General features: G+C 32.3%; 1 protein-coding gene across 5 annotated transcripts; it reads right to left on the bottom strand.

Annotated features, from left to right (window-relative positions):
* Positions 1-636: 636 nt before the first annotated feature.
* LOC111498948 (cryptochrome-1) lies at positions 637-6,362 on the bottom strand. 5 transcript variants are annotated; one of them, XM_023150340.1, is made up of 6 exons: positions 6,221-6,362; positions 5,155-5,584; positions 3,958-4,179; positions 2,973-3,679; positions 1,334-1,984; positions 637-923 (listed from the first exon to the last, which is right to left on the bottom strand). In XM_023150340.1, exons 2-5 carry the CDS (start codon positions 5,462-5,464, stop codon positions 1,355-1,357), a joined length of 1,869 nt encoding a protein of 622 aa, XP_023006108.1. In that variant the 5' UTR covers positions 5,465-5,584; positions 6,221-6,362; the 3' UTR covers positions 637-923; positions 1,334-1,354. The 5 variants fall into 5 exon arrangements, with proteins under 5 accessions (XP_023006108.1, XP_023006106.1, XP_023006105.1 ...); XM_023150338.1 differs by lacking the exon at positions 6,221-6,362 and adding an exon at positions 5,714-6,172; XM_023150337.1 differs by lacking the exon at positions 6,221-6,362 and adding an exon at positions 5,746-6,172.
* Positions 6,363-15,763: the final 9,401 nt, after the last annotated feature.

Here is a 15,763-nt window from a genome sequence, read left to right as displayed (position 1 = left end):
AAGGACATAAGATTGAATATTTTATTCTAATTCTCAAATTTGTCCTCTTAAATCGCTTTTTTATTCCAAAAAATATTCAACTATATTAAGTTTTTATCGACCGTAAAAATATCTATATTTTTAGTTCAACAGATAGAGAGAATTTAAATCTTTGACCTTTTAATCGTTGTATAAAAGTTATTATTGGATGCATCGAATAGAATTCTAGAGGCATGTTCTATCACGTTTAAACATATCGATACAACAATAATTTAATCCCTTTCTTAAAGTTCCCTTCAAATTTAAATGTCAATTCTTATGATGTTAACATTTAATCTTTGTAGCTTATAAACACACTTGTCCCTAATGAGTTTATCATTCATCTATGTTTGAAGTCTTGTTAAATTTGATATAACTGGTTTTTAAAAATTATACTCACTTTTTCAAATGTTTTTTTCTAATTCGAATTCCAAAAACAAATATATGTATTCAAAACTCGGTTTGAATTTGAAAATAGTTCATAACAAAACAAATAAATCAATAGGTGGAAATAGTGCTTGAAAACTTAATTCTCAAAGATCGAAGACCAAATAGTTATCAAACGAAGGAAATATATCGCATTTCTCAGTTACGGGGACTAAAATCAGATCCTAAGAGTAACCACATAAATTTGAATGATACATGCTTCAATAACATGCCATGGTCAAGATACTCGAGAGAACTTGAAGGAATTACGAAGGGAAACTGCACATATTTGGACAAATTTGCGAATAAAGTTGTGCACAGTTTTATGTTTTATGAGTAAGTTTATATGTACAGAAAGAAGGCATCTAAACTCAGTACCTTAGAGATCAAAAAGTGTACCAAACATCGGCACGCACAAGCCAACAATCGTTGAGGTAGATCCATTGCCCAGATGTGAAACCATTATCATTATGAAGTTCCTGCATGAATTTCATAGAAAATATGGAGTCAAACAAATCAGAAAAGATGAAATCCAAGAGTAAAATCAAGTTTCAAGATCCAGAATGCGAGCCTAAGATATAATCCAAGAAGATTTATGTGAGATCCCATATTGATTGGAGAGGAGAACAAAACATTCTTTATAAGAGTGTGAAAACCTTTCCCGAGCAGACGTATTTTAAAAATCTTGAGGGAAAATTCAAAGAGAACAATATCTGCGTGTGCTTGGACTGTAACAAATGTTTTAAAAACCTTGAGGGAAAGCCTGAAAGGAAAACCCAAAGAGGACAATATCTGCTAGCGGTGGGTTTGAGCCATCACAATTTAAAACCGCATTGTGATAAGCATTCAATCATTAGCTTCTGTAAAACAACTGAGGTAATGTAGAAACTCACTATCATTAATTGAAGTCTCATCTATCAGTAGTTCCTTCAGATGATTCTGGCAGCCCTTTTGATGAGGAACAAAACTGTGGAACAGAAAAGGAAGTTCTGCTGGTGGATGGCTTCTTAGATGATGAAGATTCAGCAGTAGAGCATAAATCTTCGTCTGGTTTCGACGTCCCAGCTTCACTTTGTACGTTGTTGCGAATATTATATTGAAATTCTCCTTTCTCTTCCATAGGCTTAGACCGTTTCCTACTCAATGGATTATCAACCTTTGAAGTTTGAATCATGGGTACCTTCTGATCATTAGAAGAATAAGTAGCACAGGTTTTTGGCTCTGCTACAACATTTGCAGTACCCAAGGATTGAATCCTATCTGCATTATCCATAACAACTTCATTTGTACCATTTGAGTTTGCCCCAGCAGCTGCTTCAATTTCCCGCATTTTGATTATGGATTCTCTCAATCGATTAGCAGCCAAGTCTAAGTCAACTATCGGTGTAGGATAGTTTAAACCTAACTCAACTCCTGAAACTTTTAGGACAGTCTGAGGTGCATCCCATGGATGATGAATCCACTCGGTTGGCATTCGTGCTAGCTCAGGCAGCCAATGTCTAATATATTCTCCATCTGGATCGTATTTGGAGCCTTGAATCTAAATTCAAGAATGTCGAGTTAGCATGATGAGATAAGGAAGTAGAGACTATAACGTTTAACTGATAATTTTAGGTACAACAAGGCATCGTAACAGATTTTTTTAAAAAAATATAAATAAAGATACTGTAATTGGCCAGCCAATAATCTTCTTATTCCTTTAATTATGAATAAAAAACTGAACTATATTATCAGTATAAGGTATCAGATATGTTATTTTAGACGTTTCTAAATTTCAGATAAATGTATATTAGGAAGAATTTCAAGCATATCTCTTGTTCTATTTGTTGAGGATTGTTGGGAGGGAGTCCCACGTTGGCTAGATTAGGGAATGATCATGGGTTTATAAGTAAAGAATACATCTCCATTCGTATGAGGCCTTTTGGAGAAGCCCAAAGCAAAGTCATGAGAGCTTATGCTCAAAGTGGACAATATCATACTATTATGGAGAGTCGTAATTTCTATCATGATATCAGAGGCATGCCCTTAATTTAGTCATGTCAATAGAATCCTCAAATGTCAAACAAAAAAGTCGTAAGCCTCGAAGGTGTAGTCAACTTTTGAATAAAGGGTGTACTTTGTTTGAGGACTCCAGAGAAGGAGTTGAGCCTCGATTAAGAGGAGACTATTCGAGGGCTCCATAAGCCTCGGGGAAGGCTGTGTAGTGTACTTTGTTCATAGGGGAAGATTGTTGGGAGGGAGTCCAACCTTGGTTAATTTAGGGAATAATCATGGGTTTATAAGTAAGAAATACATCTCCGTTGGTATGAGGCTTTTTGGAGAAGCCCAAAGCAAAGCCATTGTGGAGAGTCGTGATTCCTATCCTATTGTTCTTTATTAAGTATCTACCACATGCTTCCAACAGCAGTTCAATTGTGGCATAGCTGACAATTAGAAATTTAATCTTGAAGACATTTGAGTTCATAAAGGTAGGTTTGATCTTTGTAGTCTACTATTAGTGCTTTCAAGTTTAAAGAAACTAAACATACCTGTGGATCGTCCAATCTCTCAAGTTCATGGCCATCTGGCAAACTCCCAGAAATATATTGCCAACCAAGGATATCACTTTCCAAATCTGCATCTAAAAGAGTGTCCCAGAAATACTTCATTCCCCATTTCCAAGGAAGAAGCAAAACCTTAACTGCAAAGCTAGAAACAATCACTCTTATTCTGTTGTGTATCCATCCAGTTGCCCAAAGCTCTCTCATTCCAGCATCAACCAATGGGTAGCCAGTTCGACCCTGCCTCCAAGCTTTAAAGTTATTCTGGCTAGCATGCCAAGGGAAGAACTTCAGGCTGCTCAGCAATGATCTCTCATGGGTGAATGGAAAGTTGAAACATATATAACGGGAATACTCTCTGAGCCCTATAGCTCTGAGAAACAGATTTGTGCTTTGTTCCCCTACAGCGTTTTCCTCTCTTGCCCACAATATCTGTTTCATTCTCACTTTTTGGAAAACCTTCCAGACACTTACTTCCCCAAAATGTAGGTATGGGGACAGTAGAGATGTCGAGCTACCGCCAAGCTGTTGCCTATTTTTCGCATATTCTAGCAGATGATTTTCTACAAATTCAGCCAGAGCCTTATCTGCGTTGCTCCACCCTGGCGACCAAGCTCTTGCTAGTAATGCATTGCTAGATTTCTCTGATTCATTTTCAAGACCTAGTTCCTCAATGGAACAACTTCCCACTGATCCTGTCAAGATTAAAACAGGAGAGAAGCTCTTAAGACAATACTCTACACAGTTCTAAAAGTTTCACAACAAGCTCCTTTGCAGTTGCATGCATATCTATACGACAAGTATTTCAGTACTATTCTGTTAATTCCAAAATTTTGTTAGAATAGCAACCTAGCTCCTCATTCTTTCTATCTATCTTCCAAAAGTATCACAAATATCAATCCTAGAAGCATCAAAGAACGTATTTTCAAGGATGAATGATTCGGAAATTACATATATACTGTCAGAAATGTACCTGCAGCATGTTGTAGTTTCCATGGAGGGAGAGTTGAAATAAATTCCTTCTGCAAAAGAAGACATTTACCCCAATAGTCCTTGAAAGTCGTAAAAGCATTCCCATTTTCATCATATACGTCCCATGGCTCATATAAAAGATCTGCATTGTAGCTCTGTACAGAAATTCCGAGTTCAACTAGTTTTTCTTTAATATTGTGGTCTCGGACAAGTGAAATGGGATCTGAGATGAAAAGATAACCATTAGTAGAATGATCTTGGTATCTCTGTAGTTTGACACAGGCACTTTCCCAACCACAGAGGCAAGAAGAATTGCTTTAACTATTTATTCGGCCTTACATCAAGCAGAAGTTACAACTCCTTATTTTACTAGGTCCTATTCCAAAATGTGGTTGCTTGAGAATGAAATCAACTCTTTGTTGAAGATTGTTGGGAGGGAGTCCCACATCGGCTAATTAAAGGAATGGTCATGGATTTATAAGTAAAAAATATATTTTCATTGGTACGAGGCCTTTTGGGGAAGCCAAAAGCAAAGCCATGAGAGCTTATGCTCAAAGTGGAAAATATCATACTATTGTGGAGGGTCGTGATTCCTAACACTCTTGTCATGGAGGATATAAAATGAGATTAATTATGTTCTTACAAAGGTTCCTCTCCACCAGTTAAGTGAAAATGATTATCATGATTTGTGTATTTTATACAATATCTACCTTGAACTGATGGTGATTTATATTGTGTGTTGCTGCGAAGACAACTGCTGACTTCATGACAAACTAATTGTTAGGTGATATGCATATTTTGAGAAATCTCTTTTCCTACATTTTATCCCCCAACCTTCCAACTGGGTAGTAATGAAGTTATCTATCCACACCAAGTTTGGTAAGGTTTACCACTAGAAATTTACAGGAGTTTTTTCTTTTTTGTCGTAGAAAATGCAAATATTTTGTTCACCAACACAAAGTAAGGTGCCCAGGAAATTCCAAAGTAGCATGATGATCCACTACGAAACTACAACTCAATCAGCTGCAAAGAACATTGAGCATGCCATGTCATTACAATGTAATGACAATTCCACTACACAGAATTCCCAAGGGCAATGATAAACATACTGCAATCAGTAAGTGCATTAGCATATTCCTAATTGAAAAGACCATCAAATCTCAAGCAAGAGAAGGAAACTAGAAAGGAACATACGTACCGTAGAGACAGTTAAATGCTACTTTTGTTGCCCCAATAGCATTGATACACTCCAGAAGAGAGAAAATAGTACTCTGAGTTTTCATTAGCACGAGGTCCGAACCAAGGGATTTTAATGACTGTTTTAAATGGGCAAGTGATTGCTTCAGCCACCACCTTGATACCCGTCCAGGATAGAATTGTCCCTCCTCTTTAGGACACCATATGTACACAGGATATACAAAACCATCTCTAGCAGCAGCATTTAAAGCAGGGTTGTCCTCAATCCTGAGGTCTCTCCGAAACCATACTATGGTCTTGTTGCAACCCATATTTGGGGAGTCAGAGCTTCCAGCATCCACTTCAGTGACAGAAAGGTTAAAGCCTTCTCAACATCTCAGAAATCTGAATCTATGTGAAGAACCACAATGATTCCATGGTCCCCCCAATTGCTGTCAATCAAATTCATAACAACCGATCAAAAATTACTTAAATCATATCACAAATCAGAAACACCACAGAAGAAGCAGCCAATTTAAAATATGAACTACAAGATTCCAGTAGAGAAATAAGCAGTAAACCGTCTGGCAACGGAAAAGGGGGCCATAACTACCCCAGATGATCAAGTTGACCACTCTCAAATTAGGACACGGTGACAACGCTGTCTCAACAGCTTAAAACCAATCACGAGCACAATTTACAATCACAAGCTGATAGAAAGAGAGACAGGGGAAAAATGCCCAAGAACTCTAGAAGTATGATCGGAGCAGCTTCAAGAATTATAGTAGATCTGAGACAAACTTATGACTCTTCCCAACAAACGTCATACAAGAATACCATTTACCGAAACCAGGAAATATCAACAAGAAATCTATACATAATCTGAAATCTAGCGAGGATTCTAGCAAGATTACAACTTTTTCAGAAAGATATCAGAAACCCACTTAGCCCTACCTACCAGCAAACAAAAAAGGGGCTGAAATCTCAAGGTCATCATTTTACTTGAAGCAGATAAATAATCAATAATTAAAGAAAAACAAGAACAAAAAAGAACAGGATATAGATAAATGATCTCAAAATATACTTACATATGATGGATTCGCCTAATTCGAAATAAACAGGGAGACTGTGAGGTTAATTAAGTGAATCACTAAATATCCTTCACGTGAGTTACTTGAAGGATCCAATTTGCTGAAGCTCACATGGTCGCTGACAATGACGGTGTTAGGAACCACTTCTTATCGTCGTATTGATTGTGAGCCCACTGGCAAAGAGATAAGGCTTGCCTCAACATGTGCCAACCACTTGAGTCCAAAATGGACTTACCCCCAATAGTTTTTCAGTAAACCCACCATGTTTGAGTCCTTGCATTTATACCTATTTAGGAAAGATTTGGCAGTTCGTTCACATTTGGGCCTCTCCAATTGTCTACAGTTCATGCAAGTATAAATGGGAATATTTAATCACAAAACAAACAGGAAAAACTTGCAGAATTCAAGCAAGAGCTTCTAGTTTTCCCAAAAAAAATAAAATCATATAGAGCTTGTATTGGAAGTGGAAACTACAGTTGGAAAAGTTAATAAACAGTCAATTTCACCGTACCTGTTTGAAATTTTGACGGTTCTCTACGAATTTCTTCATTCAATAAAATTAGATAACATCTAGACAAACAACCAACAAACCAATCAACCAATTGGCAATTCCCACATGCTGATGAACAAGGGTGGGGTGTGGCGTGTGGTGGTGTCGGCTAATTAACTTTAAAGATAGATAGAAAGCTGAAACCAAGGGTGGGGCATTAAAAACATTGATCTAATTCAATCTTTAACCCACCATTCCTTTGCCTAATCGCCAATCACTCAATCCAAACTATATACTGAATCAGCACGAACTCAGAGATTCATAAATAAGCTTTACAGGCAAATTACACTAGTTTATAACTCTCAATTCACGATTTAAACTTCAAATTTTTCGAAATAAGTTCAAATCATACCTGCCATTAGACCGAGATTTCGCCACATAGCAGTGGCCATAGATTCTACTCGAGCAAAATTGAGGCTAAATAGATGGAAGATAATTTGATTCCACAATGAATTAGGTCGCCCATACTCGTATTACAAACTCAATCCCTTCCAAAATCGCAACAATTGAAGTAGAAATGGCTGTATAAAGGAGGCCAATCGTCTTAGATTGCATCGTAACAACGATTTCTACAGATGAAACTCGCCTTCCTTGCAAGCAGAATGAGTATTAGAATTAAGTTGCAGAACTCCATCAGAAGAAGTAAATCAACAATTTCCCGCGCTATCTTTGTCGTTAAGATTCAAGGTTCCATCAAGTGTTCGTTCTTGGCTGTCGTTGAGCCGCATTGGATCCATCGGACTGCGGAGGTTGACGGCATCCGTACAAAAAAACCCTTCGTACTTCTCCTCCCCTCTTATGACAGCTCCAGCAGAGGCTCCGAAAGAGGGAAAAGGAGATTTCCATTCAAATTTATAATTAATTGTCTGAAAAAAAATCTTACTAAACTAATTAGCTTATTGATTTTTTTAATTATTAAAAAATTACCTTAATAATTAAAATCTCATAAAATTCAAATGTCAACCGGCAAATCGAACCCAATTTACCTAAGTGTAATCGAACAATTTTTATTTTAAACTATGTCTTAACTAGTTGAATTATCTTTAAATTAACGTTTTTTAATTAAAAAAATTAATATGTTTCTTATATATAATAAATAGAAAAATAAGTAAAATTCAATAGACTTTCATATAAATGGTAAAAATGTCTAAATTCTTTCCTTAAAAAAAATTTACAATTTTCAACAGATTTGAAACCATTTTAAACCTAGGTTGATAGGGATCAAATTTCAAAGAAGAACGGGATATATTTTGTGACGCTCGACTAATGAAGAGTTACACGAATAACAGGCAATTTTGAAATAAAATGGCTAATAAAAGCTTAAAATAATTGAAAGTTACTACTTATATCAACAATGTGCACCTTCCTTTTCAGTGATTCAATCGTGTTTTTTAACCAATTCATTTGCTTGCAATTATGGTGAATTCAATAATTTATTTATTTAATTATTAGATCGAGAGCAGAATTAAAAAAATATATATTTATTAAAGCGGGTGATATTATTATTTAACAATATTTTTATTATCTAGAATGTATGAAAGTGGAATGTGGGACACATTAGCATTGACCTACTAGTGAAGTTAAAAGTTGACAAATTATTTTTAAAACAAAAACTATTATTTTAGGCTGTCGACATACATAAAACGAGGTCGAATAATAATAAAAGCAACCAAATCCCAATAAATATAAATAATTAGAAAGGCTATTTTAACTCGTGAAATTAGAGCTCCGTAGAGACCTCTCTCAAATAGAGCGGAGAATCTCTATTTAAACGGATAATAAGATAATTTTCTTTCAACCTCGTTCTCAACCCTTCCAAATTCTTGTTCGCTTAAACCATAATAGTATAAGTTATATTAGATATATTTTATTATTATTCGTTGGGGTGAATAAGCGTAATTTAATTTTTCTTTTATTTTTTAATTTCAGCAACGTTCGGATTGAGAGATTTGAATGGGGTACGTCTATAGCCACCCGAGCCAAAACGTGAATTTTAATTAATTAACAAAATTTTATATAATAATATAAATCATTATAGAATTTGAATTCAACAGTTTTCTTGAATGCATTGAGTTGTACTTACTAGACTACTTTTTATGTCATTTATTGAATATGTAAAATCAAATATTATTGCTTTAATATTTTTTAAATACATTGCATGAAAAGTAAACCCAATTGGCCTAAAAAAAATAGACTTTGAATATTACAAATATTGTGGCAAGAAATTCCAATTATCAATAAATAAAACACATTTTTAAATTTAATACCGACATTTTACCTTCATGTTCTTTGGCCTTTTATTTATTTATTTAATAATTTATACATAAATGAAAATTTTAAAAAATAATAAGATTTTTCTTATAAATTATACCTATTATTTATGAATAGATAATTTATTTTTAATACTACCATTACTTTTTTAATATTTATTTTGTATGAATATATGAACAAAATATTAAAATTCTCTCTATATTTATCATTATAAATATTCAAGAAATTTATAACAAATGCAAATAATTTTTGGGTTGGATTAGTTATATGAATTAATTAATATTATAATATTAATGTATTTTAGAAGATAGATTAAAAATATATGATGTAACAAATCTATGATGCAATGATAAAGTATGGTAGCAAACCGTGTGAAAAAAAATGAACTACTCAACAAACCTCGAGATTACAATAAGTTGTATGGAAGTAAATCTCGAGAATAGAAATAAGTTGATATAGAAATCAACCTAAGGAAAAGTATGGAACAGATTACCTTGATGATCAAGATCAAGAGTAAAGAAAACTCGTGATTCGAATCACTCTACAGGAAGTTTGATTAATACCACTTGAATGACTCTAGCATACAAGTTCTAAACCCAAGAATTTGTAAAGAAAAAACTTGGCTCTCAACCAAGCTAAAATAGAAATTTTATTCTTAATTCCAAAATCTGATGTCTCTACTCAACAAAAAGAAGGCTTTATATAGTCTTTACGACCTTAACCTATTTCATACATAACTCCCGAATTAAATATGGGCTAGTAGATGAGAAATACTCATAATGTCCATATTAAAATGGCTAGTTAACGGTGGAATATGGTAACCTATGGAGTTATAATATAACCTTTAACTCCTATATTTAAAACTAACTTAAATATGACGAATAAATAGTTAAATTATAATTAAATAGTGCAATGAATGAAATGTGATTATTAGTCATCTTTGGACTAGTTTTATAAATTCAACTGAGTTCATTAGATGCAACTTAGAGTGCATTTAATTCATCTCTTTCTTGAAGTTCAACTTTACACAACATATAAGAAAGGTCTCCAACGTCTTCTAGAATTTTCTTTAATGAGCTCATCATAACATAAATATAAGTGTATAAGGTTTGTTGTAGTTTCTTGGCTCTCGTCCTTGTAATTGGACCTTGAGGTATGGAAATTCCTTAGTCGTGGTTCATATCATAAGTCGTGTAACGACACATGCTCAAGATTCGGAATCTTGATTCGACACCTGAATGCCCCGGTATTCTCGTACAACACGGTCACATTACTTATATCCCCATAATTAACACAAAATATAATTGCTCCAATCAAATCATGCTTAACTATGACTATGAAATTCCTATGATTAAACCACCGAAAAAAAGGTTCACCATGTTAGTATATGCAAGAATTTTCATTTACTTCAAGCCTTTTTTAGTCATATTGTTTTCAAAATTTGTCTTATTCAGATGTTGTCTTAGTTTATTTATGTATATCTCTTTTACTCGGAGTGTCACAAGTTGTACAGAAGTAAACCTGAATTTTCAAATTTGTAGATTAAATTTAACTAATTCGTACTTTTTAAGTGAAACAATAAATTAAAATTGACGTATCGAAATAAACCTTGAAAAAAGTTGTCACACTCAACGTGGGTTAGACTTATATGGGAAATAATTAATTTTTTAAATTTAAAAATGTAGAAAATAAAAAAGTCAATAAAGAAAATAAATATTATCGGAAAATTCTCGACTTTATTCGATTCATGCATATATGAATGTATATTGGTGGGGTTTGATGCATTGAGCTGCATAACTTTGAATTTCAACGTATTTTTTTTCTTTTTTTTTTTAATTAAAATTTTGAATAATTCAACTTTACTATACTTTAAAATCATTAATTATTATTATTGAGTTCAAAGAGAAATTGTTTTCACATTCTTCCCCTAAATAAATTAAATATCTTTTGCATTATCCATTTAACCTCATAATTTCTAATAAATTTTTATACATTTGATAATGTTTTATTTATTACATCATCATTGATGTCATATTTTTTTAAATTTTCTTTATTATTGTGGTCAAGAAAATAATCAAAGTTCACTATGCCAAATATCATATTCTCTTGTAGACTTTTATGGCCACATTAATAATATATACATTAAAGTTTGATTTAAACATCAAATCATGTCTTTATTTTAATTAATATATTATAATATTGTTACATATGTCAAACATAGAATATTTTACATGTAACAAGGTTGTTAAAAGTAAAATTAAAAATTTAACGAACAACCGTGGTTTTTTTGTTTTTTATTTTTTTAAATAAGATTTGTAAATGATGGTACGTAAATAAACCGATATCATTTTGAATGAGAGTTATCATGAAGATAAACTTTTAAAATATTGATAGTTACTATCTATACCAACACGAGTCCTTTCAACATATTTTGCCCTCATTCACATACATCCTAGAAAAATTTCAAAAATGTCACCTGACATAAAATTACTCCAAATAAAACATGTTTAATCATAAGTTCCTATGATTGAGCTACTGCAAAGGAATGTGCACCTTGTTGGTATATGGAGTGACTTCCAATTCTTTTTAAGCTTTTCTTAATCATTCTATTTTCAAGATCGCTCTCATTCAGATGTGGTATTGGTGTTAGAAATCACGGATCTCCGCAAAATGGTATGACATTGTCCACTTTGAGCATAAGCTCTCATGACTTTGTTTTTGCTTTGGGCTTCCCCAAAAGGCCTTATTACAATGGAGATAGTATCACTCCCAATAATCCTCAACAATCCTCCCCTCAAACAAAGTACACTATAAGCCTCCCCTTAATTGAGGCTCAACTCCTTTTTTTAGAGTCCTTGAACAAAGTACACATTTTGTTCGACACTTTAGTCACTTTTGACTACACTTTCGAGACTCACAATTCTTTGTTCGATATTTGAGGATTCTATTGATATGACTAAGTTTAGGGCATGACTCTGATACTATGTTAGAAATCACGGATCTCCACAATGGTATGATATTGTCTACTTTGAGTATAAGCTCTCGTGGCTTTGGTTTGGGGTTCCCAAAAATGCCTCATCCCCTATGGAGATAGTATTCCTCACTTATAAACTCTTCGATGTGGGATTCACTTCCAATAATTTTCAACAATTGGTTTATTCATGCACCTCTCCTTTACTTGGATCACACAAGAAAACACGAGTTAAGACAAATCATGTTTAAAAAACTCGTGTTAATTTGTGGGGATGTAAAGATAGTCTTCACTCTTAAAAACACTTCAAATCATGTTTAAAGAACTCGGGTATGTATATATGATCTAAAACACCTCTCGTTTTCTATTAGGTGTGGAAAGGGGAAAATGATGGGTGGGTCCTTTTTCTTGGCTGAAAATGAAATGGAGAAATTTTAAGTGAAAGGAATGGAAATTTTGGATGAAAAAAGAATCAATGAGAGAGACAATAAATTGGACAATAGGTTAGTGTGCTCTATATTTCTTGTCTTCTTCCCAATGATTAGTCAAAGTCAAACCAAAGACCAATGTAAAACGTTGACTGTCCGACCAATCATGTTACTTAATTAAATCATTGGCCAGGTTCTTTGACTTTTCCCCTCGTTAATAAATTGCAATTCCAATCAAAGATTCGAACATTTGACTTCGTTGGAGAGTTGATTTCACTTTGTACGCTTAATACGAACTCGATCTCTCGTACTAGTATCGCTCATCTAGTGTGTTTATGAGTTTTTTGAGTCAAACGATCTTTTTTAGTCTTTAAACTTTCAAATAATTAATCATTTTAATCATCTTATTATTTTGACACGTTCAATAGGAGTATTCATATGACCCGATAACACTAACCCAGACTATCTAACTCCTTTTTTCAATTGGGTTGGGTTGAATTTTTTAAAAATTCAAAAATTCCCGTCAATTCGGGTGTTAACCTAATCCTACCCTACTTTTAAAATTTAGTACAAAATTAAGAACATTCGACTTTTATAATCTATATAGTGATGCATTGTGACTTGTGAATGTTTGATATTTGAGTTTTATGAGTCATTTTAACGAATCAGAACGTGTCATCACCTAACAACTCTTTCTTTCCTCTGTCGAGGACTTCCATGAAATGAAAATACACAAATTTGCATCGTCTCGTGCTTTTTCCAACCGAGTAGGGTTTGATGGATATTCCTTACCTCAGATACTATGTTCATCTATAGACTTGACTAATATAATATAAATACAAATACTATTATAATAATAATAATAGTTTTTGTATTTAGTTTTAGAAAAATATTTTCTCAAACCCAATTATAATATTGTTATATTTAAGAGGAAAATAAAATAATAATTCAGTTATAAATTGTTAGATTCTCGTACGAACATTAATTTATATCTACACCTTAGTTTCCACGGCTATACAATATATTATTATTCATAGTAGCTTTATTAAAATGAGTTTTCTTTTTAAATATAATATATAATTATTAAAAAAAATATTACAAAGAGGCCGACAGTACTTTATTTATTTATTTATTTGTGGGCCATGTCCTCTAGGTCATGGAGTCTCTGTTGTTTCTATTTATAATGGCCCACGTATTATAATATCTTAGCCATCAAAATAAATAAATAAAAACATTAGCCACCTTAAATTACTCAATAATTTATCTTTTCATTATTTCAAATAACTTTATTATTAATATTAAATTTCTTGTAATATTAAAATAATAATAAAGTAATTAAACCAAAATTGAATGCAGGAGCAAATTAGGAATGATTAAAGAAGAGAATCTTTAATTTTTTTTTTAATTAAAAGAAAGAGAGAATTAAAGGTTTATTTTAATACGTATTTTAGATATATCTAATTATTAATTATAATAAAAAATTAACTAAATAAATTATAATCCTTTCAACTTATTTTATTTTATACTTTAAAAATAATAATTACGAAGCATATAAAACATGAATATGAGTAATGATTTGTTGTTTACTATAAAGTTGGATTAATTGGAAAATTAATCCTAAGTTAGGTGTGGATCACATTATATAAGTTTAATGTCACATCTAACATTAAAATTAACGATTTAATCCAAATGGGTCCTTATTCAATAAACCTTATTGTTATTAATTTCCAAAAAATAATAATAAATAAATCAATTTAATGAGTTTATAACTAAATAATAACCCCCACGTGCCACGAAGCCACTTGGAACCGTCCTACTTCAGTAGCAGCCAGTTTCCTGGATCGTTCTTATTACGACGCCGTTTTGATTTTTCCTTTTTTTTTTTTTTTTTTTTGGCTGCTTTTATTTACCACTAAAACCATAGTGGGAAATTGATTATTATTTTTGGACCAATTAGGTTTCTCCCTCGTGTGCTTTTACCAGCCACACTAAAAAGACAAATAAATAAATAAATATATATATATATATATATATATATATATATATATATATGTATATATTTATACGTTACGCGTATTTTAGTCAAATAGTTTAACTTTTTAAAATATATTAATTTTTCCAATTTTTAATATTAATTAATAATCTGGAACGTGTTGATAATTGTAAGTCTTTTGAATGAACACTCACAAGGGATTGATTTTTTTTTATTTATCCTATTGAAAAAATTGAATTTGTTTATTTAAAAGGAATTTTCTTTGGTATAATAAATGTGGGTATAGAAATTTGAAGATTTAATTAAATCAAGACTTTCCTCCCGTACGTACTCGTTATTGCTGAATTATGCTCGTGTTGGCATTCAAATTAGATTTTTAGTATTCAAAGTGTGTGAAAACGAAAAAGGCCTTCGAGTTGGTCTCTTTGATTGAAATAAGATTTGTACTTTAGTTTGAAAATTAATGTTTTTTTTTTTTCGAAAAGAAAAAGTCTTCTAAATAATTGTATACAGCTCAACTAAATGTATGATAGTTGGATCGAGAATTTTTGTAATGCCCCAAGCACAAAATTTGGATAAGGCTCGACAATTGATGACCCTGACATTCCCGTGCAACATGGTCACATTACAAGAGTAAAAACTACCCCTACATACCAACTCGAGTTATTCTAGCATGTTTTGTCGTCATTTTAAAGAGGTCACCCAACCTAGAATTGCTTAGAGCTTTTAAAATTGAGCCACTGAAAAGGAAGGTGGGTCTTGTTGATTTAAACAGTAATTTTCAATTCTTTTAAGTTTTTCTTAATCATCCTATTTTCATGATAGCTCTCATTCAAATGTGATCTCAGTTCATTCATGTACCTCTCATTTACTTCCCCGTCACAATTTCTCTAATATTAGTTGAGAATTTGACAAAATATTCAAAATTAGACCAAAAAATGATGGCTTTTAAAAACGTCAAACCTAAACATCAGCTTTCACATAACATGATATAAACACAGTTAAAAATGAACATAACTCAACCATAATTGACACATACTACAACTTTTAAACCCTAACGTTCAAAATCACTCCTAACCCATTTACCATATTTAAAAAACATGACATAAAGATCGACGAACAATAGATTCAAAACCCAAACCCGAGTAATTATCATTATTTTAATTCCCACCTCAACTAATACTCATGCTACGTCAAACCACAACCCTTTAAAAAACCCTAAATTCTTCCCTCAATCATAATAAAATATTTTTAACTACTCCTACAAGTAGACAATACTAAAAAATATAAAGTAAAATAAGATCACCAAAAAAAAAAAAAAAAAAAA

This window comes from Cucurbita maxima, unplaced genomic scaffold, assembly GCF_002738345.1.
Source record: "Cucurbita maxima cultivar Rimu unplaced genomic scaffold, Cmax_1.0 Cma_Scf00026, whole genome shotgun sequence".
NCBI classification, from domain to species: Eukaryota; Viridiplantae; Streptophyta; class Magnoliopsida; order Cucurbitales; family Cucurbitaceae; genus Cucurbita; species Cucurbita maxima.
The sequence above is the reverse complement of the archived record's forward strand: the minus strand, read 5'-3'. Positions and strand labels throughout refer to the sequence as shown.